At 43.8% G+C, this 21,355-nt stretch overlaps 1 protein-coding gene across 1 annotated transcript in view; it reads right to left on the reverse strand.

Moving 5' to 3' along the window:
• MCM9 (minichromosome maintenance 9 homologous recombination repair factor) overlaps window positions 1–21,355 on the reverse strand; it is a 287,879-nt gene that overhangs the window by 78,133 nt on the left and 188,391 nt on the right. Inside the window, exon 8 of the mRNA XM_069235378.1 lies at window positions 11,501–11,675. Coding sequence (XP_069091479.1) covers window positions 11,501–11,675 — 175 coding nt within the window. The remainder of the gene's footprint in view (window positions 1–11,500; window positions 11,676–21,355) is intronic.

Consider the following 21,355-nt stretch of genomic DNA (forward strand, 5'->3'; position numbering starts at 1 on the left):
ATGCGTGCAGCTGCCTGGTCCTCGGAATCTACTTTTAAAAGGTTTTACTTTAAGCCGGTGTTGGAGGTGTCTCATTTGGTGGTGAGCAAGATTTGAACTAGCATAATCCTTGCTCACCTCCAGTCCAGACATAGAATGAAAATTTGCCTAGCTTGAGTGTAGATATGTTTCAATTCTATTAAGGAGACGGAGGCGAGGACTATTCCACTGAGCGATAATTTCAGACACTGACCATCCCCGTTTTGGAGTAAGTCAAGTCATTCTATTTCTTGATTACAGATGGTGGTGTTAACATTAATGGTTGCAAAAAATACGTTCTCTCTGTCGATGAATGTAATTCTCCATAACAGTCAATAAATAAAGTTGTAATCTGGTCATACTGTTTGTAGGAATGGTCACTACAAATGCATGTCTTAGAAGGAAATGACAGATCTAAACAGGACACCTGTGCAGAGTGATTCATGTGAAGAAAGAGATTGAGGACAGCTAGAAAGGACTATGTTGGGCTCACGCTGTAGAAAGAGAAGAAGGACACAAAGACTGTTGTTTTGTTTCCCTAGGCTTTTTGGGAAAAGAGGTTTATTGTTAAAATGACTGCTGTGTGTTTTAAAATATGATTAAAGCGGAGTAAGGAAGCATACTCCTCGCCTCCGTGTACTTAAAAGAATTGAAACTTACCTTCACTCAAGCTAGGCAAATTTTTATTCACACAGATGTTAAAACTGGTATACAGCATCTTTGACCCAAAGGCATCTATTTTGTGCTCCTCAAGATCCAATTACAGTGCATTCTTTTAGAGATCTAATATGTTTATTCTCATCTGAAGTTTTCTGAGGTTTATCAATAGTTGAAGCAATTTCTCCTTTTTAGGAACCTGAAAAAGTAACTACAGACTACTAAACACTTGAGTGGAATTAAGATTTTCATCTACATGACCGGAGTCGGTTTTTCATTAAGTCCATTAAATCTTAATTACCAAGAGCTTCTATTGAAACATGTTGGTTATATGTCTTGAACCTTAATTGCTCATATATAAATGGGTGTGCATGCCATTCTCTGAGAATGAACGGCAAAAATGTCAAAACATATGCCCATCCCCTTTAAGTATTGAAACTCATTAGCTCTTGTCTGCTACAACCTTGCAAACATAGGGCCTGATTTAGATCTTGGGGGTACTACTGTCAATCCACTGCGGTAGCGGACCCAAAAACACAGTGAAGGTGCCGATGTTCCGCCCACCGTATTTAGATGTATTGCAGCTGAGTCACAGACTGCCATGACGGAGTGCTCTTCCTAGCCGTCAGGCTGGCAGGTTCCCGCCAACCACACTTAGATGTTACATTCCTGCAGGCGGTGTACTGGCAGAGGACTGCTGACAGTGGGAGCCCGTCGCTCGACCCAATGGACATCCTGCAATGGCAGTGACAATGGAATAAAGGCAAGTCATGCACACACAATGTACCTTAGCCATATGTGTCCCTCTGCACAACACACTACACAACCCACCACATACACAATATAAACCATTGCCATTCCAACACCACACGTACGCATATTGTCATACATCCATGACACAACACACACATTATTGACACTGCACCCACACACGAAACACCCACAACTACACACTCATCCACAAAAACACACATATAAAAACAACTGCACACATCATGACAACCACACAACACTCACCTGAATGTTTCACACAGCAATACAACACACAACCAAACATACACAACATCAAACCCACATGAAAGTGGCACAAATACAGACACACCCCATCACCTTCTTCAGCTCCCTCTGTCTCAACTAGCCAATCAACCCACCCACCCCCCACACACACAGACAGACAAAATGACTCACATACACAACTGGAAGCACAACATCACAGGCACAGGTCCCCTTGTACACATGGAACTAGTCAACGGGTGTGAATGTAACATTATTTTTGTGTCAGCATTCACTTGCCAATTAATACTAAAACCAAAATGACAGTTGTGTGTGTGTGCGATATATGTCATGTAACAGTGTGTCCTCATCTATGTCCCACACAAATGTGCTCCCGATATATGCATGGTACAGTAATTCAAATAAATTAATGTGACATGTATATGACTACAATGGTCCCAAGCTCATATGCGGTGCACCACAGTACACAGCCAACGCGGTTTCCCTACTGATAAGTCCGGCATCGGGGGATCAGGTTTTCTCCATGGTCAAGTGGCAGCAGCGACAGAAGGTCATGTCCAGTTGAAAACGGAAGTGGAATGGGTAAAAAAGGTTGGTTTATTCTCCATTTCCCCTCCAATCCGCCAACTCAAGTGTGGAGGTCGGACAGCCACAGTTGGCTTGGCGGCAAGGCAATACAAATCTGCTCAGCGCTAATGGTGGATGGAGTCTGGCCGTCAGCCCCTATTCCCAATCACACCGTTGAGGAAGCTGGAGATTCTTGGTTAAATCGGCAGGACTTCGGCGCTCTTTTGCCTATGGTCCCGCCAACATATAAACCAAGCAGGCGGACGGATTTTCCATTGAAAAATCGACAGCAAGACCATTCCACCAAGATCGAAATCAGGCTCATAGTTTCTCATAATAATAGTCATACACAATGAAATTAATGCAGAGTTTCAAGGGTATAATTGAACTGTAGAGGTATGTGCAAACACGTAAAATCTCATGCAGAGATCTTAAGCAAACATAAAGCTGATCTGTATTTCAGATTAAAAATTTGTATCAACGCCAGGATGAAGGAGATGGTCAGGATCCAAGTACCAAAACAATGACATGAATTTGGAAGCTAGGGAGCAGGCTTAATCCGAATGCCCTAACCCAACCAGTAACTAGGACGTTAGAGGACAGTTATATAACAGGTTCCCTAACCCTCGCAAGATCTAGGCTGATTTAGGGACAATCAGAATTCACTTACACAATCTATTACGCTCAGTAGCCTTTCTGTGGTTGTAAAAACCAGACTCACCTAATACGCCTGGACGCATACCTTTTTATGGTATGAGGTGATCCAGTACTTTCATAGCCTGTCCAGGGTGCATCACATACGGGGAGTATGCTACATCTTTAGTAAACTTTCTTGATTCTATGGTTTTGCTTCCTAGTGTGGGTTACCACTCTAAATCATTGAAGTGAAGAATTCTTTAGACTCATTCTAAATGTCTTTATATAATTAGTTTTCATCAGAAAAGTTAAACATAGTTCAGAAATCTGTACAGAAATGTTCCACTAGGTTGAGGACATTTGGCATTTATTATTATACATTATATATGATTTTCTTTTTATAACAACACTTTATTGCTTTTATTTGAGGCACAGAGCAACACATACATTGCTGATCTACTAGGGGGATCACGTGTACATCTTCTGGCACTACCCACATTCAACCCTCCCCGGGAAACAAGTGGATCTGGAGGGTAGTCCATAATACGACCACCATTTTTCCCATATTTTCGAATGCTTCTTTGGACATCCTCGGTCCGGTATATTGGCTCTTCCAAATGGGTGAAGCGATTCATACCTGCCCTCCACTCCTTCAACATAGGGGCAATTGGTGAATTCCAGCATCTGGCCACATCCCTTTTTCATGAGTAAGGTGCCCAGCCCCACAAATGTGCGGTCCCCTCTTGGCCCCCCCAGGTCGCGGACCAGACCCAACAACGCAACTTTGGGAGACACCTTGAAGTTCTGGCCCAAGACTTCAGACAGAATCGCAAAAATAGACACCTAGGGCCAGATGTAGGAAGGAAGCAATTTGCGAGTTGCAAATTGCGAGTCCTTCCGACTCGCAATTTGCAACTCGCAAATTGCTATGCAGTACGGTGTCTCAGACACCGACTGCAACTCGCTATGGGGTCGCAATGACCCACCTCATGAATATTCATGAGGTGGGTCGCAAATTGCGGCCCCATAGCGAGTATAGGCACTCGCTAACATGGAGGCCTGCTGTAGTCAGCAGGCCTCCATGTTAGCGACCTGCTTTTCAATAAAGCAGTTTTTTTTTTTTTTAAATGTAGCCCGTTTTCCCTAAGGGAAAACGAGCTGCATTTCAAAAAATCCGAAACCTTTTGTTTCGGTTTTTTCAGGGCAGGGAGTGGTCCCTTGGACCACTCCCTGCCCTGAAAAAATATTTTGGGGTCCATTCACAAAGGGGAAGGGGTCCCATGGGGACCCCTTCCCGTTTGCGAATGGGTTACCATCCACTTCAAGTGGATGGTAACTGCGACTCCATTTGCGACCGCATAAGCGGTCACAAATGGAATTGCATACCATTGCGAATCGCAAATAGGAAGGGAACACCGGTAACGACTCGCAAAATGTATTACTGCATAGGAAACACGCATTTGCGAGTCGCAAACGGCAAATTTTGCCGTTTGCGACTCGCAAAGTGCTTCCTACATCTGGCCCCTAGTATTTGTGGATAATGGGGCATCCTAGACCATATGTTAGAAATCCTCCTCAAGTCCCTCCGAGATTTAATGCAGGAGGGGTCAGGGAGACTTTGAGCCCTCCACAGGTGCCTGGGTGTGTAGTAGGCGCAATAGAGAAATGTCAACTGGTTGAGGCGTATCCGTGCAAAACTGGCCAGGGCATTGGGGTCATGCATGATTTCCTCCACTCCACCTCCTCCAATGGGCCCAGCCACCCCTCCCAAAACTCCCTCAAGGGTGATAGTGTACAAGGGGAGTGGTTCACCAAGGCCTTGTAGACCTGAGAGGCACCCGCTTTAGCCAGTGGGAGCCCAAGGACCCTAACATCCAAGAGGTAGTAGTCTGGGGGTTCGGTCAGTGCTGTTCGATATCAAGAGAGTGCATGGCAAACCTTGAGGCAACAGAAAAAACTACAACTTATGGAGGGAGAACGCTATTTGGACGTCCTGAAGGACTTCAAGTGGTCGCCCTCCCAGGTGCCACCAAGGTGAGAAATACCAATAGTATCTCATCTCCTAAACCCCTCCAGTCGAGTCACATGGTCTAGCCAGCAGCCGGTCCACAGTGGGTGCTCCAGGGTCACCCTCCATCACAGGGCAGCCCTTCATGAAGACCACTTTGGTGAACAGCATAACCATAAGATTATCAAAACTAATCAAGAAGGCCTCTAGCCTAAAGGCTGGGTCTGTCCACCCTCCACTGATCCAGTCATTGACTTCAACAGTATGTGCTGCCCAATAGTAGAGATGAATGTCGGCCATTGCCAGGTCACCATCATATGTAAAATGGACACACTTATTGAAGGAGAACCAGGAGGGTTTGTTGTCTCAGAAAAATTTCCTTGCACGAGTGGTCATAGCAACAAACCACCAGTTAGGCACAGGGAAAGGTAGATTCTGGAGGATGTAAAGGAGGCATGGGAGGAACATCATTGTATACAGGGCCACTCTATCAAGCACATTAAGAGGAGGTTTAGTCCATCTGTCGAGGTCTACCTGGATGGCCAGGTAGGGGCACTAAGGCTGAGGTTCCAGGGCAGGCCCAGCTCCCACATCATGTGGATCCCTAGGTACAGAAAGCTTAAGCGCCAGATCAGCAGGTCCAGGTGCAAAGTCTCAACAGCCTGGTCTCCCTTAGGAGGGATCAGCAAGGACTTAGCATATTTCACTGTGAGGCCCTATGCGTACCTGAAGGCATTAAAAATAGAAAGAAGGCTGGGTCCCGTCTCTGCTGAACAGGCCATAAAAAGAAGAATGTCATCAGCAAATACGGCTATCCACCAGTCAAATCCCCAAACCTGGGCGTTGCATCGCATCAACAAGGCCAAGGGTTCTATGTCAAGGTCGAACAGAAGTGGGAAGTGCCCCACCAAATAGGTAATCGGGGGAAAAGTACACAATTCCCTCCCGCCTGCGGCCCAGCGTACAGTGTACAGATATAAGCTTGGAATCTGGGTACCAGACCCATTTTGAGTAACATCTCCTGGAGAAAGGTCCATTTTAGCGAATTAAATGCTTTCTCAAAATCCAGGCGCATCAGTGACATGACACAGTGCAGTTCCTGAAATCTGGCTAGAGCAAGGTGGACCCTACAGATGCAGTGTCTGGTGCCACAACAGGGATAAAGCCATATTGGTCTGGGTGGACTAGGTCCCCCAATACGTGGATCAGGCGTCGCACCAGCAATTTAGCATATATTTTAACCTCCACGTTGGTAAGCAAAATGGGCTGGTACAAATCACATTAGTTCGAGGGCTTGCATGGCTTCAACAGACCACGGTAGTAGCTAAGTGGATGTCTGGCAGAGGGTGGCCCCGCTCAATCACTTCAAGGAGCATGTCTAAGAGAGGGGACAATTGTATTCTATAGGGACCTATCCGTACTTGGAGTTCTGCCCGGATTGAGGTCTGGAAGGCATCGTCGAGCTCCTCCATCATCAGGGGTTGTTTAATGGCCTCTCTTTCAGCCGGGGTCAAAGACAGTAGGGGGATTTCAGCAATAAGCAGACTTGCCTTTTTGCCTGGAGGCCACAGTCTTAAGACATATAGGGCTCTATAGTAGTTTGCAAATGTGGCAGCTATTTCCGGCCCCAACGTGACTCATGTACAGTTCGGACCTACGATAATGAGTATCACACTTGATGCCCACTCCCTAGTGGCCAGCCAATGTAGAAGTTTGCTTGACTTGTCCCCCAATTCATATACCCTACTGGTTAAGGCCTCTCCAAATCTGCGGTCTTCATCCAAAGCTTGCACAGGTCAGCCTGCTTTACCATCAGGTGGCAGCCCAGGAGTTCAGGTAAGTCCCTCCTGCCCCAGGATTCACGCTAGAGAATTGAGGCCTCCAATTGTGCTGTGCAAGACTTTGTCTCACCAGCAAGGCCCCTGATACATAAGTGGGCATGTCCACACACAGTGGCCATGCAAGTGCCCCATAGAGTCCGCAGGGATTCCACCGAACTCTGGCTGATGTCAAGAAATATTTCTAGGTCTGTTTCGAGGGCTTGGACTAACTGCTGATTGGTTAGGACCCAGGCATTAAGATGCCACATTGGCAGTTCTCCAACCCTCTCAGAGTCCCCCACACGTAGATTAACTGGCACATCGTCTGAGAGTCTCTGGACAAGGTTATGGGAGCCAAATGTGTATAGGAGGTCAGTAGAGAGCAGCAAAAAAGCCTATGCAGGACAGAGATTTGTGGGTTGCTGATGCATAAGTGTATTTGCGTGTCGTTGGGTTCCATACCAGCAAGGCGTAGGCCTGCTCCCCAGCTGGCAAGGCTCCTTTCTTCTCTGGGTACTGTACCAGAGCCCTAAAGGGAATCCATGGAACCCATTATGTAATTGAAGTCACCGCCCATAATTAGCTTCCCAGTAGAAAGGAAAAGCACCAAATTCTTTATAGATGACAATGAGGAAGTGGCCATTTGTGGGAGATGGGTATATATGCTAAGGAGATTGTAATGAGTATATTTTATGGAGCCTTCTCCAGAAATTATCACCCCTAGAGTTTCAGTGTAATATGGGACACTGCCATCGTCAAGAAGTTATGAGGAAGGATCGCTACAAGCTTAGAGCCACAGCTGTAGCATGCCTGGTCAACTCTAGAGTACCCGTATCTAGGCAGGAGGGAACAATTCATGCCCAAGAGATGTGTTACTTGTTTCATGCAGCATGGATATTTTGGGGCCGCTTCTGTAGAGGAACCATAGAACCATGCTTCTTTTAATGCAATCTAACAGGTCATTAACATTCCAAGTCAGGACTGTGAATACCTTCATGTAGGTCAAATGGTACTGGGAGTAAAGCCTGGTGGAAGGACTTATGAGGTGTCAGAGTCTCAGGGACCACCAGAAGGCCTCTCTATGTGAGTGCGGGTAGCAGTGGACTTCCAGGATGAACCAAGTTACAGGGTATGTTTACAACATGCAGTCACCAACAAAGATAACTATAATCCAAACAACAAAACTTATTGAAAAAAAACATTTCCCCCTAACTTCTTCCCTCTCTATACTTCCCCCCCAACAGAAGCATCTGTTGTCCAAGAACTGTTCCCACCTTAAAGCGGGTGGTGCAGGAAACAAAGTCTGAAATTGTCATCCTGAGGTTCCCAGCCTTAGTAGCCATTAAAGGATATGGTGCTGGAATGCCCAAAACTATTGAGGAAAATGAGAAAATGAAGGCCCCAGTCTCGTTCAGCAGCATTAGGTCAGGTACCACCACTCGCCACCTAGGACGAGGCCTCCCTGGCAGTATCCACCTCCGGCACAGGCAGGTACAGTGTTCATTGTGGCCACTGAGGGAGTGCTTCCTGTACTTGCAGCGGCAGTGCTTGGCAACCGGATCATCATGAGTGTGTTGGCCTCCCCTGGGAAGTGGGGCATTTGGTCGCAAGGGCTGTCAACCAAGTCCAGGCTTTGTCTGGTTTTTTTTTTTAAACAAGCTTTATTGGTTTATAGAGCTATATTATAGACAAAGTGGAGAAAAGGGCAATCTCACAGTCAGCATCAGGTCATATTGTCATCTATGACAAGCAAAGGCCCAAGTGGGCCCAGCAATGCCGTGTACGCAAACTTTAGTGGATATACAAACAGTGATAGCAGTAAAGGATGCTAGAAAGAACCACACTGTCATGGTATCCTACGGCCAAAACAAATAGAAAAAAAAACACCCACCCCATCTGCTCCTGCACTAAATCCCTGTAGAACATGTAAATGAGTGCATTTATTCATAGCACTCATTAGAGCCATCCGTTCTCCAGGGCTCAACTGATCTCGGCCCACCTCTATTCAGGGCACCGGCAATCCGCTACAGAGGCTCATTCTCAGTCGGCTCCATCCCCTAACTCACGTTCAGGTCACACAGCATCGCCAGGCTTTATCCGGGTTATCAAGACAATGGGTTTTGCCCTCCTGGACAAACCGCAGGTGCGCCAGGAAAAGGAGTGTGTACAGCAGCGCCATGGCCCTGACTGTCTGGTTGACCAGGTCATATGATTTGCTTTGGGCATGAACCTGTCTGGTGAAATCTGGACACACCATCACGCATAGAGCTTGATACAGGAGCTGGCCTTTGATCCTTGCTTCTCGTAAAATTGTATCACTGGCCCGATAGTTCAGCATCTTAGCACTCATAGGGCAGGATGGAGCTTTTGGGCCAAGGATCTATGTGCCCATTCAAGCCCAATGAAGCATGACGACAGCTGGTTAGGCTTGATCCAGGAGGTCATCTATTGCTCTAAGAACACCGCAGGTGTGGACCCATTAGCCCATTTGGGAAATCTGAAAAAGCAAAGGTTATTTCCTGGCAATGTCCTGGCCAGGGTGCAGGAAGGTGAATGCCCATTCCTACCAGTTTTCCCACAATGCGCTGCTGAGGCCATGAGAACAACCAAGCACTGTGCCCGTGGGCCACCCTCATCTAAAGTGCCCCTAGACAGCCCCATCACAGTGCACCTGAGCCTCTGGGGGCCCAGGGCGTTCAGAGATGACGGTGCAGGGCTGAGCAGCACACCAGCACAGCTATTTAACAATCATGGCCTGGGAGCTCAGAAACAAGTGATCGTCATCTTGGCTGTCCTGGCTCCTCCTCCCGCCCCCATATATGGCAATTTTAAGCTTATATTATCCAGATTTGTTTATTACCTTTGCTCTTGGAATAATTCATCTAAGATGTCCTTTTTATAGAACTGAGAACCTTAACGGTGAAAAAAAGGCTTAATTCATATATTAACAGTTCTACAGTAAGCAAGTGCATTTCAAAATTGTTCATTCAATTTATTTTTTAACTTCTAAAAACATTCCACCTCTCCTCTCTGTTCACCAACCACCCACAACACTGTTGGACTAAGCCCTTTGGCTTCTCATTGGCTTAATCTTGAGCCTTTTCTCTGGCATATTACTAACTTTCTAGTAACCGCAGACTACTGTTAATGGCTGTTTCAACCTTACACAGAAAGGTCTGTAACAAGTGGAAACTAGTTAGATACAGTTAGCAAAAGGAGACCCAATTCACACAAACACCTTGAGGATGCCAAGAAGTATATAATTTGTTCCACTTTCAAGGAACCCAAAATTCCTACTGGATTTGGGCTGTTAGGGAATTTGAATTGCGACTAACCCAGTTTCACTGTTGGGTGGCCATATCAATTGACTCCCAAATTAAAATTCTTCTCTCTAAACTTATGGGACACTTGATTTCACTTACTTCCCGACACTCTAGTACTTTCTATTTTAACTACTAATTATGGACTAATTCTTTATCAGACAGCATACTCCATCAACATGATCTCGAAGTCATTAATTACTTGCAAACACCTGTGGAAACGGCTGATCATTTTTATATGGTTCTGAATACCTTTATAAAGGATAACACTGTGAAATTGCAAAATGATTGAAAAGTATTAGGACTCACTATCATTCTTAAGCATTCCTTGTTATGGTGGAATAACACAATCTGCTTTGAATAATTTAAAATCTTGAATGCGCTTTCATCCATTTTTTGCTTACTTATAAAAATAATTTCAACATTTATGATATATATTTTTTTTTTTTAAAGGAACTGTTTATGCACAAAGCTGGCTTGACTTAAAATTTGGGTCTGTTTGGGCCACCTGATAACAAATAGTAGGCACTTACTGGTAATTTGAGCCCAGCACCTCCACAGAATATGTATATACGTATATATGTGGGCTCTGTATAGTGCAAACCTAGCCAAAGTCAGTGGAGCAGTGTGGTTGATAAAAGTCTTTAAAAAAATTCCCAAAACTTATTTGAGTTTACAGCAGCCCACAATAGACACAATATAGGCATCTTACTAAAAGATTGCAAACTAATTATGGACTTAAACGCGTAATACTAACAATTAATAGGATACTTCACAGGTACTTATCTCTATGACACAAAATGCAACTATGTAATTTTTTATTCATACTACTATTATTTGATACATCTTTAAAGTGTATGTATGTAGGTAAGTGTATTGTATTTCTATAATGCGCACATGGCCGAAAGGGAGTGGAGTGAAGTACAGTGTCAAAGTCAAGCGTAAAGTCAAGCAAGAGCCTTAGCTGGGTTGTGGACAGTTAATGCGTTGTTATGAGTATTCTATAAAGTGACTCTTCAACTCTTTCCTAAATTGGGGCAGGACTGGGCGGTCCTGATGGATATGGGGATGTTGTCCCTGATCATGGGTGTATAGATCGAAAAGGTCTTCTACCAAAGTCTACAGAATAAGACGAAACTAAAAGGCTTCAAAATATAAAATATTGATTATAATAGTCCGAAACTAAAGCCAGGGATCAAACATAGCAAAACACTGCACCACTGGCTAGCGCCATATCCTGAGCACTACACTTGAGATGATCAGCCCGACAATGCTGGACAAGGTCCATTAGTAAAATGAGTCGTGCTGTCTGTCATGGTGACATCGTGCATTGGGCTGGCAAAGTGCCAGACCCTCGGCTATTCAGAATTCTACATTCTATAATGTAGAGCAGGAATTAGAACTGGAACCTCAAGGTTACCCCTTGTAGACTGTGGAGGGTATTAATGAAAACCTCTTACCCAGCTTTTGCCACACTGATGGTTTGTTGCTCCATTGCTTCGTGAATGCTTGTTCTGTCATGCTCCTTGATGCTATTGAACTCATCAATGCAGCACAGTCCTCCATCAGCAAGCACCAGTGCTCCAGCTTCCAAATTCCATTCTCCTGAGTCTTTTACCGCTGTCACAGTCAAGCCTGAGGAATATAAATCAAAACATGACTATCTGAAATAAGCGTGTGTATGGCCTCCCAGGTCTTAACACCCAACAGTTAGGTTGATCTTCCCAAAACATTAATCAGCTAACATTGATCAGCTAACATTGATCTAGAAAGCAGCAGATGCATTGCGTAGACCCAGCACTATCTTCAACACAGCCAGAAAGACCTTTATTGGTTTTTAAAGAACAGGTTCATCTTCAAAATGAGGAACTTGGAATTCAAGCATGCTGGCAAGTGTGCCCCACTCTCAGACTACTTAGCACAACAACACCACTAGGTAAATCACGTAAATCTCTAAAAATTCAACCCATTCAGCCAAGAGTCAGGCCTCAGAGAGTGTGGCAGGAGGTTCTGAGTCAAGGCCCCTAGATTTCCTTTAAAAAAGTTTTAAAATGCCTTTAGATTTTACAACTTGTCATTTCTGTCTCTGAGTGGGTGGTTTGAAATCAGTATGTACAATGAGTTTTGTGCCTCGTTACATTGTTGATTTACTTCATCTTTATCATTACATTTATCAAATTTAAAATGTACATTTTCCCAGATATGGTCTTCTTTTTTTCTGCCCACCATCTCCATGCTGATTTTCATTTAGGGTCCTTCATTTTGCTGGGCCTCAAGCTATGGCATTGACTACCAATGCTCCTTCATCTTTCTTCATCACTGGTTGTTTTTAAAAAATGTTAAAAAGACCATTCACTTGATTTAGCTCCCCACTAGTCTGGCTAATGTTGTGTGTTAGGTGTTGCTACCAGATAGTGCAAGTTGCCTGGTTGAGAAAGACTAAGGGGGTTATTACAACTTTGGAGGAGGTGTTAATCCGTCCCAAAAGTGACGGTAAAGTGACGGATATACCACCAGCCGTATTACGAGTCCATTATATCCTATGGAACTCGTAATACGGCTGGTGGTATATCCGTCACTTTTGGGACGGATTAACACCTCCTCCAAAGTTGTAATAACCCCCTAAGTGTGGGCATTCAGACCACCCACTGCATACCACTGGACGGCTTCACTTCAATTTGTTTGCTGTTTATTTCATGCCTTGCCTTCCTCTTCTTGTATTTGTTGCTCCTCTTGAGTATAGCCTCTTTACGATTCTGTTAATTGGCTATATTCTACCCCTGATAATGTTAGGAAACTACTTTTTTATTTTTTCATTGAACAATCCACGAAGGTGCATGCATTTTATAACTATTTCTCCTCATGTGCTGCTTCCCTCCCTCAAAACGCACCCGCTAGACGGTGTTTCTCCCCACCCCTCACAGCTAGTCTATAAAGGCTGTGACAGCAAAAGGGATAATTTTGATTTGGTATTGCTGAAGGCTTTAAGGGTTGTTTCTGTTTTATTACCTGCATTCGACATACTGTATGAAAGCACACGTTTTGTCTAACAGCGTTTTCATAGTGCTAGTGGTAAGGAACACCTGCTGCACTCATTCAGGAAAGCACAGAAGGGGTACCTAGCATGACACTTCTAGTGGAGTTCCAAAAGTCAAGGTATTTCATAAACAAACCAGTCCTTTTATAAAGATTGAAAAGGTTGAAAAACAATGTACAGTTTTGAGATACCCTAAGAAATGAATTGGCTTTTCCTCCAGTGTTTTGAAATGTTTTTTAATGTTACTTCTTTTAAAACAATATTTCACAAACCAACATTGGCAAATCCAACAGCTGAGCACGTTCTTTATGAAGGCGAGACCTGTTGGTTTTGCCAGTGTTTGTTTTTCTTTTCCGATGCTTGTGTTTAAGATTTTTCAACTGTTCGAATCTAATTTTGCACATATTATTATGAGGAAAGTGCTAAATACATTAAAACGGATAACTAAATCCACCCTTCACATGAAAATAAAATAATAAAAAGTGGTAAAATTAGGACAGCCTTACTGAAAAGAATATATTTGTGGGAAAACTGATGATAATGTACAAATGGTAGGATGCTACAACTCTCCCAAAACAATTAGACATTGTTTCGAACCTTGAAAAAGTACTTAATGGATGAAACGTGGTTATCATTCAATAAAGGCACATAAAATTTGTAATACATGATGGAACTTTCAATCGAATTTAGGAACGTAAAGATTTGGGAATGAAAAACTAAATGTGTATACAAAATATTACAGACTGTGGATGTCTCAGTTTGAGTTCATTAAAATCCTAATTAATCTGTGTAAACGGTAATGGGAATTAAGGGAGATCACAAGGTGAAAGAATCAGAGCGGTGGCTCCAAGGAGTGCAACTTTCACCCCCCTTCCCCTGCATTTTCGGGCTGAGCATAAAGGTGATGGATGGAATGATACAATTATTCTCAACCACCTGTAATTACTTTGGGCCCCAAGCAATTACCATTGGTACCACTGCAAGTGTTCCATCCATCACCTTTTATGTTTTAATGTTTCGGCCTGAGATCAGTATGCCCATTTATGGGTCTAGTCCTCACTGAGCAATAGGATCGGAGCTGCGCCTCACTGATGACTCCAACAAGGCTGAAACCGGTTCAGGGCAGTGTGGTCTAGTGTTTGGAGCTGGAGCAAGACCAAGACTGATTCGCATATGGCAGCCCAGATTGATGCAGTGGCTAAAAAACAATGGACAGGAATGCGGCACAAGCAATCGCCTGTGTTTGAACTTTTGTAAGCTTACTACTCATCTCGTTTTTTGTTATACGTGAAGACGCTCGACTGACCTGCTTGGAACTGGGAGGCGCGACTCAGGAGTTTGCTGCTTTTTAGGATAATAAACCTACCTGAATCCAACAAACCAAAGAGTAGGATTTAGTGGCTTTAAAGAAGCCATATTTACATTACATGCCATGCTAAAATGGGAAGAGTCTCCAAACAAAAGGGAGATACAGAGAAAAAATAAAAGTGAGGCGATGGCACATCATATATTTCAAGGTAGACGTGGACATGTCACTGATACCTGCCCTAAGAGGAACAACATTGTATTAGCACAAGCAGATGTACATCAAAAACTTTCCTTTATCTAGTGCTCTATACAGCACATGTAGATGTGCTGTCAATAACTGTTACCTACCTCAGAAGAATGGATTGTGATCTGCAGATGCCATTACAATGAAAAATGTGTCCTCTCTTAGCACTCCTTCCTTTGGATATGTTTTGTATGTTTTCCAAATTACTCCGACGACGTTCTTAGTGCTGCAGATCACAAATGTTTTAAACGATTATTTAAATCACTGAGCCATCTTGCTTTCGATTGGGAAGCCTTTCTGCACCACATACATATTATTGCTATATTATATATATTATAGGAAAGTTAAATGTGCCAATCAGGTTTTAGGTCAATTTCAACATGTTTTAGGGAAGGTTCAGAGCACATGCCCTGGATAGCAGTGTCACAGTGTAAGGGTTCAAGATTACTAGCAGGTGAGTTCCAAAAATAAAATAAAAAAGCGGAGGGTGACCAGCCATAAAGGGGTCACAGTGTAACAGTTGTCTATTATTTCTATAAGCGGCGCTCCTAAAGTAGGGTACTGGAAAGCAATTTCAGTGACAAGTCAGGGTTTGTGTGGTGGTAGTGTGTCAAGCCATGCTGGTGTCGGATCACATATGACCCGGAACCTATAGTGGTAGATAAAATAGAGGGCACAAATGTTATGCTAATCAAGATAAAATTATTCTAGCATGCATTGCAGAAGAAAATATAATCTCTCTCTCTCTCTCCTGTAATTTGACAGTTGGGGCGCTCAATAGAGCAATATTCAGTAGGGTGCAAAATGGCATTAAAGTCACCTGCTAGTAACAAAATTTCATCTTGATGGGCCAGGCAAAATTGAAAACAGGTCAGCATAGGGTCTGTATTTTCCTGCATCAGGACTGTATATGAAACATATTGTAAAAGGTATTACTCTTAAAAATCTATTGAGCCCTAAACTCTTGTCCTCCTAATCAATATATTTACTTTCTAAACGGAAGTCAAGCAGTGTCTGAGAAAATTCGTAACCTCTTCATTTTATTCCAAATTGAGAAGTACAATTGGGTAACCATATGAACGTAAACAAGGTATAGACATTTTTGCAACCCCTTCATTTTCACAGGAGAATTAAGAATGTATTTAATGTGTCTTCGTCAGATGAAACATAATTCTCCCACGTCGTGAATTTGACTGTGCGTGCGTGCACCCCCTCCCCGCGTCCCCGCGTCCAGAAAAGACTAAACAGACCATCAATGGTGAAAATCTGGACAGGTTACAACAAATTGGACCATCAGAGCTCATATTCACATTGTTAGTCTGTAAATAGGAGGGAACGTTTAGTACATATGCAATGATAGAGCATGTACTCCACTGAGCTTGTACAGTAAAATGAAAAATAGTAATAGAATTCTCTAGTTGGCATCAGTGCCGTCTAGTCGGTCAGAAATCTTACTGAATGTCATTTATTGTTAAAAATGAAGGACAAACAAAACTGAAAGCTCTGCCTGCGAGGGGCCTTCTCTTCTGTAGAAAGGTTGTGACTTCATGTAAGTCATTGTATTTTGATAATATAGAGGGTGACACATTTTGAATCTGAACAATGATATCTCCCTTGTTTTCGAGCCACAGCCCACGCCTTCCTTTGTTTTGAGGAAATTAACTTTAGTGAGAACATCCAGGACCTATTTTCCCCTGTTGGAATGCTGAAAATACACAGAAAGAGCGACCTAGAGCAGATAACAGAAAACAATCTACATATATGCATTCGGATGCTGCTCCAGTGGGAACAATTTTCTCTTGGTTTTCAAGCACTTCAACCACAGTCGTTGGCTCATCTTTCTTGTGTGCTTGACCCGCTAGGTCAATTTCAACTATTCATTTTGGACGGTCTAAGTCTTTTGCCAAGGCCATACACCACCATAACAATCTCGATCTTGACTACTTTTTCCTTATGATTTTTGCATACCAGTGCTTTCACAAAACCTTGATGCATGGAAGCGATTTCTTTCTTGAACTCCTCAAAAAGTAGTTGGATGTCTATCTACTTTGGTGGAAGGAACTTGTAAGTGAAGGTTTTCAGGCTGTGCATTTTTTTAAATTTGTCATGTGCCAAGCATTTCATGGCTCACTGTTTGTCATATTTTTGCACGTTTAGTGTTACTTTTACACAGGGTGTCTTGGGAGCTTTATCCCGAATAAATGCAATTTTTATGGCTGCAAGAACTTGTTTTTTAGAGAGTGGAATGTAAAGTTGCAAGGCACAGGGCAGTGCAGGATAGATATCTGGATTGCTATCGCAATGCAACAGTTCTGAATAGTTTACAATAATGGCACTCACTGTAGTTAACAGTTCATTGACACAGTGTTGGCAAAGGAAGAAGTCCAATAGAAAGCGACCCAGCACAGCATGGACTAAAGCGCAAAAGAGGAGCAACGGTGGTTAACAACAAGAGTTATCAGGTGAAGGGAGTTGAACCCACACAGTTACGTGGATCTTCAGTCCACAGAGATAGCAGGAACACAGCCTGCAAAGAAAGCCGGCAAAGGGTAGCGATCAAAAGCATTGCCCCACACTTTGCCCAGCTAACTTCTGCCACGATGTGGATGGGCCTAATGCCTCATCTCGAGAACTCAGCTGCTGCTGATAGATGCTTTCTTTCCATTAAGGCAAACTTGGTATATTGTTGCCGCCGATTCAATAGCATTTTCGCGCCTGTCAGAGGCACTCCAATGAATGCGATTGGCATCAGTCTTTTTTAATTTCTTGGTTAAAAAAGGCAAACTTGGTTTACATTGTTGTTGCCGCCGCTTCGTTGGCGGTTTCACACCTGTTAGAGGTGCTCCACTGAAGGCCTCGAGACCTGTGGGTCAGGCAAAGAGTTGCCTCACTTCCGGGTCAAGTCTACAGTGCACCAGAAGACATGTGTGATAGCCCAATTGGGCTATACACGCGCGCCCATCCTACGAAAGGGGAAGTGACATTTTGTCAACTTCCTTCCTCGTAGGACGACGGGTGCCGGTCATGGGCTGTAATAACGGGGGTAGTGATTATTTGAGCCTAAATTGCCTCAGATTTTCAAAAAATTTGCGATCCTGCTCTTGGGATCGTTCTTTTGTGGCAATCACTTACTGGTGCAGCTGACAATTATTCTAAAAAGACAACCTGGACCAAAGTTGGCTGGGGCTGTAATAATTGCAGAATACTTCCTATTTATGCAACTGGGGTCACTTCACTCTTTGTGAAGTTAAAGCAGTGACAGAGTCATGTCTGATGAAGAGTATTATGAGCAGGGCTTGGAGATGTATGGACCACATGAGGATGAAGAATACTATTTTGACCCGTTTTTAACATGTTATTGATTCTTCAATACAGAAATCCTTAGATAAAGTGATTACCTCTGCCCTACAAACTTGACTTTAAAGAATTGATGACTTGGCTGGTCCTTCTTCTTCTCTTCCTTCTGGAGATACCTCATCTCTGTCTGTCCCTTCTACTGAACAACTTTGGCCTCACAAGAGCAAATTGCCAATATTTCCCTACCTTCTAATTCTGAGGATACTTACGCTAACGTTTCAGACCCTCCTACCCCTATAGTTTTGCCTACTGCAGATTCTGATTCTTCTTCTTCGCATGAGGCCTTAACAAACTAAAAAAACGCAACAAGAAGCGTAAACTTTCCTCTTCTTTTACTTCTCCTCCTTTTACTTTTGAGTTTTCTAATATTATTCACCCCAGATCTTCGGAATGGGCTCCAGCCCCTGCGGTGGCAGGCTATATGCAGTTGCATATTTGGAAAGGGTTTGAAAAGGAGGTCAGGTCCAGCTTGAGATCTGAATACCCTCACCCAGATCTTCCCCATAAAACTGCAGTCACCCAGAGATCGATAATACTATGGTGACTTTCCTCAAGAAATACAATAAAGATCCAAAAAAAGGGATAGACAGGGCCCTCAAGGCTTGTCAGGACAAGCTTTTAGATGTTTCGGGCCCCCTCGCAAAAATTCTGGAACTAGCTCTCCAGGAGACAGGTGGAGCTATCCACCCAGAGGTTTTGGCTGGGTGGACTCAAAGAGCTATTTGTTTTTTGAGGAGCGCAAATTGTGCTTTAGCATCAGAGGGAAGAAAGTCCATCTTATAGCGCATTGATCTGCAATTGGCAGATCTGGCCTCTGCGGAAGCAGGTCCCCTAGCTGATGGGCAACTTTTTGGAGACAAATTTGTGAAAGACATTGAGAAATTCGTCAACACCTTCAAGTCTCTGGAAAATCTCAGTCCTCTCTTAAAAGAATGTTCAATCCCCTTTTTGGAAGGGCCGGTCGATTTTGAGGACGTTCGACCGGCCGAGGCTTCCAGCAAGGTCCTGCAAGAGGGAATTTTTCACGACGCAGGGGTTATGCCCAAGTCCATTCACAAGCCAGATACAGAGGATCACACAACCGAAGCAATCAAGGGGCAGGGAGAGGTTACAGAGACATTGATAACACCCCGCAGGTTAAAAACCTTCCTTTTCCTTCTATCCCTTTGGGAGGCAGGATAAAATATTTTGTTCAAAACTGGGCCTCCATTTCGTCAGATATATGGGTTCTGAACACAGTGCAAGGGTACTCCATAGAACTTTCAGCCATGCCTCAGCAACATGCTCTTCCTCCGCTTATCCTTTTCTCCCCAACTAGACAAAGCCTTCATAGATTGCGAAATTCAGGACTTGCTGGCAAAGAAAGCTATTGCACTAACTTCCCATCATCCGATGAGTTTTTGCAGCAATGTCTGTTTGGTCCAAAAGAAAGGGGACGGTCAGAGGGTAGTCCTCAATCTCAGAAATTTCAACCCATTTGTAGTTTACCACCATTTCAAGACAGAGGGCATCCATCTGTTGAGAGATGTACTTCAGGGCGGAGACTGGGTGGTGTGTCTGGATCTCAAGGATGCTTATTTATTTGTTCCCATAGCTCCTTCTCATAAAATGTTTCTTCAGTTCCGATGGAGAGACAGTTGGTACGAGTATCTGACATTCCCCTGCGGTCTGTCTTCAGCTCCTTGAGTGTTCACCAAACTATTGAAACCGGTGGTGGAACACCTTCGCTAGAGAGGCATTCGCCTGATAATCTATCTAGACGACATGATCATCATGGCACAAGATCAAACCCTGTTACTAACTCACTTGCATTGGGCGACTTCTCTTCTCCAAGATCTGGGATTTGTAATCATTCACAAGAAATCTTCCATGATTCTGTCTCAACAGATGGAATTCTTGGGATTTCAGGTGGACTCAGTGAAAGCCCAATTTTTACTTCCTTACGTGAAAATGAAATAGATCAAGAGGGAATTAAGAATGACCTTATCGAAACAGTTGGTATCTTTAAGGTCCCTGGCCCAGATTGTGGGCCTTCTGGCTTCATCGATTCAAGCAGTATTTCCAGGACTCCTCCATTACAGGGCCTTACAAAGAATAAAAATTCATTTCCTGCAACAAAGTTTCTCGTACGATCACCTAGTTTCCTTCCCTCTCAAAGCTCGAGAGGAACTCCAGTGGTGGCTTTCTCACATGAAGGCTTGGAACGGCACAGCCATTTTTGGAGAGTCACCGGAGGTAGTGATAGAGTCCGATGCAGGTCGGTGGGGCAGGGGAGGGAGATGTGGTCCTTTTTTGACAGGAGGTCGTTGATCATTGAGCTTTGACTCCATAGCAATTGCCTGGAACTCTTAGCGGGTTTGTTTGCCATCAGATCTCTCCCCCACTCAAGAGCAATTGTTGCATTCTACTGAAAATGGAAAATGTGTCCGCAGTGAGATACATCAACCGCTTGGGGGGTGGGGGGGAACCAGGTCTCGCCTTCTAGCGAATATTGCCGGGGGGTTTTGGCATCTTTGCCTGGATTGGAAGATCATGGTGATAGCGGAATTTCTTCCAGGCAAAGACAACCTATTGGCAGACTGGAACTCCCATTTTTTTAAGGATTCTAGCGATTGGAAACTTTTTCCTTCTGTGTTTCGGAAGATCATGTCTTTGATGGGACCATCAATAACAAAGGTACACTGTTCCTGACTATAGGGTGAACAGTTAAAGTTTAGCTCCTAAACTTTAACTGTTCACCCTATAGTCAGGAACAGTGTACCTTTGTTATTGATTTGATGGGACCATGTCAGGTGGACCTGTTTGCATCTCGGCTCAATTTTCAGATCCAAACATTTTTCAGCTGCAGACCAGACCCGATGGCTCTGGTAACGGACGCATTTCTTCAGGATTGGTCAACTCAGATTAATTATGCATTTCCTCCTTTTGCCATGATCCTGTGAGTAGCGATGCTTTTGAGTCGTCAAGCAGCGTCTGCGATACTCACCAGCCCGTTATGGAGGAGTCAACCGTAGATTCCATCCCTTATAGAACTCTCGATTGATCTTCCTCTGCGGCTCCCGATCTTTCTTAAGCTCCTTCTGGATCCGGTGGGATCTCCTCACCCTCTTCTACTATCAGGGCAACTGTCTCTTATGGCTTGCAAGATATCGGGAGACATGCTCAAGTGCAAAGTCTTTCGTGTTAAGCTACCTCTTGGGCACCATTCACCCACAAAAGATATTCTCTGGCAGGGAAAAAGTGGGTGGGTTGGTGCCTTCGAACGGAAGTGGATCCCGTGGGATCAGAGGTCAAAGACACTATAAATTTCCTGTTCGAGTGTGCTGAAACAGGATTATGTTACAGGTCGGTAAACAACTTTAGATCAGC

Source organism: Pleurodeles waltl, chromosome 5 (assembly GCF_031143425.1).
Source record: "Pleurodeles waltl isolate 20211129_DDA chromosome 5, aPleWal1.hap1.20221129, whole genome shotgun sequence".
NCBI lineage: Eukaryota > Metazoa > Chordata > Amphibia > Caudata > Salamandridae > Pleurodeles > Pleurodeles waltl.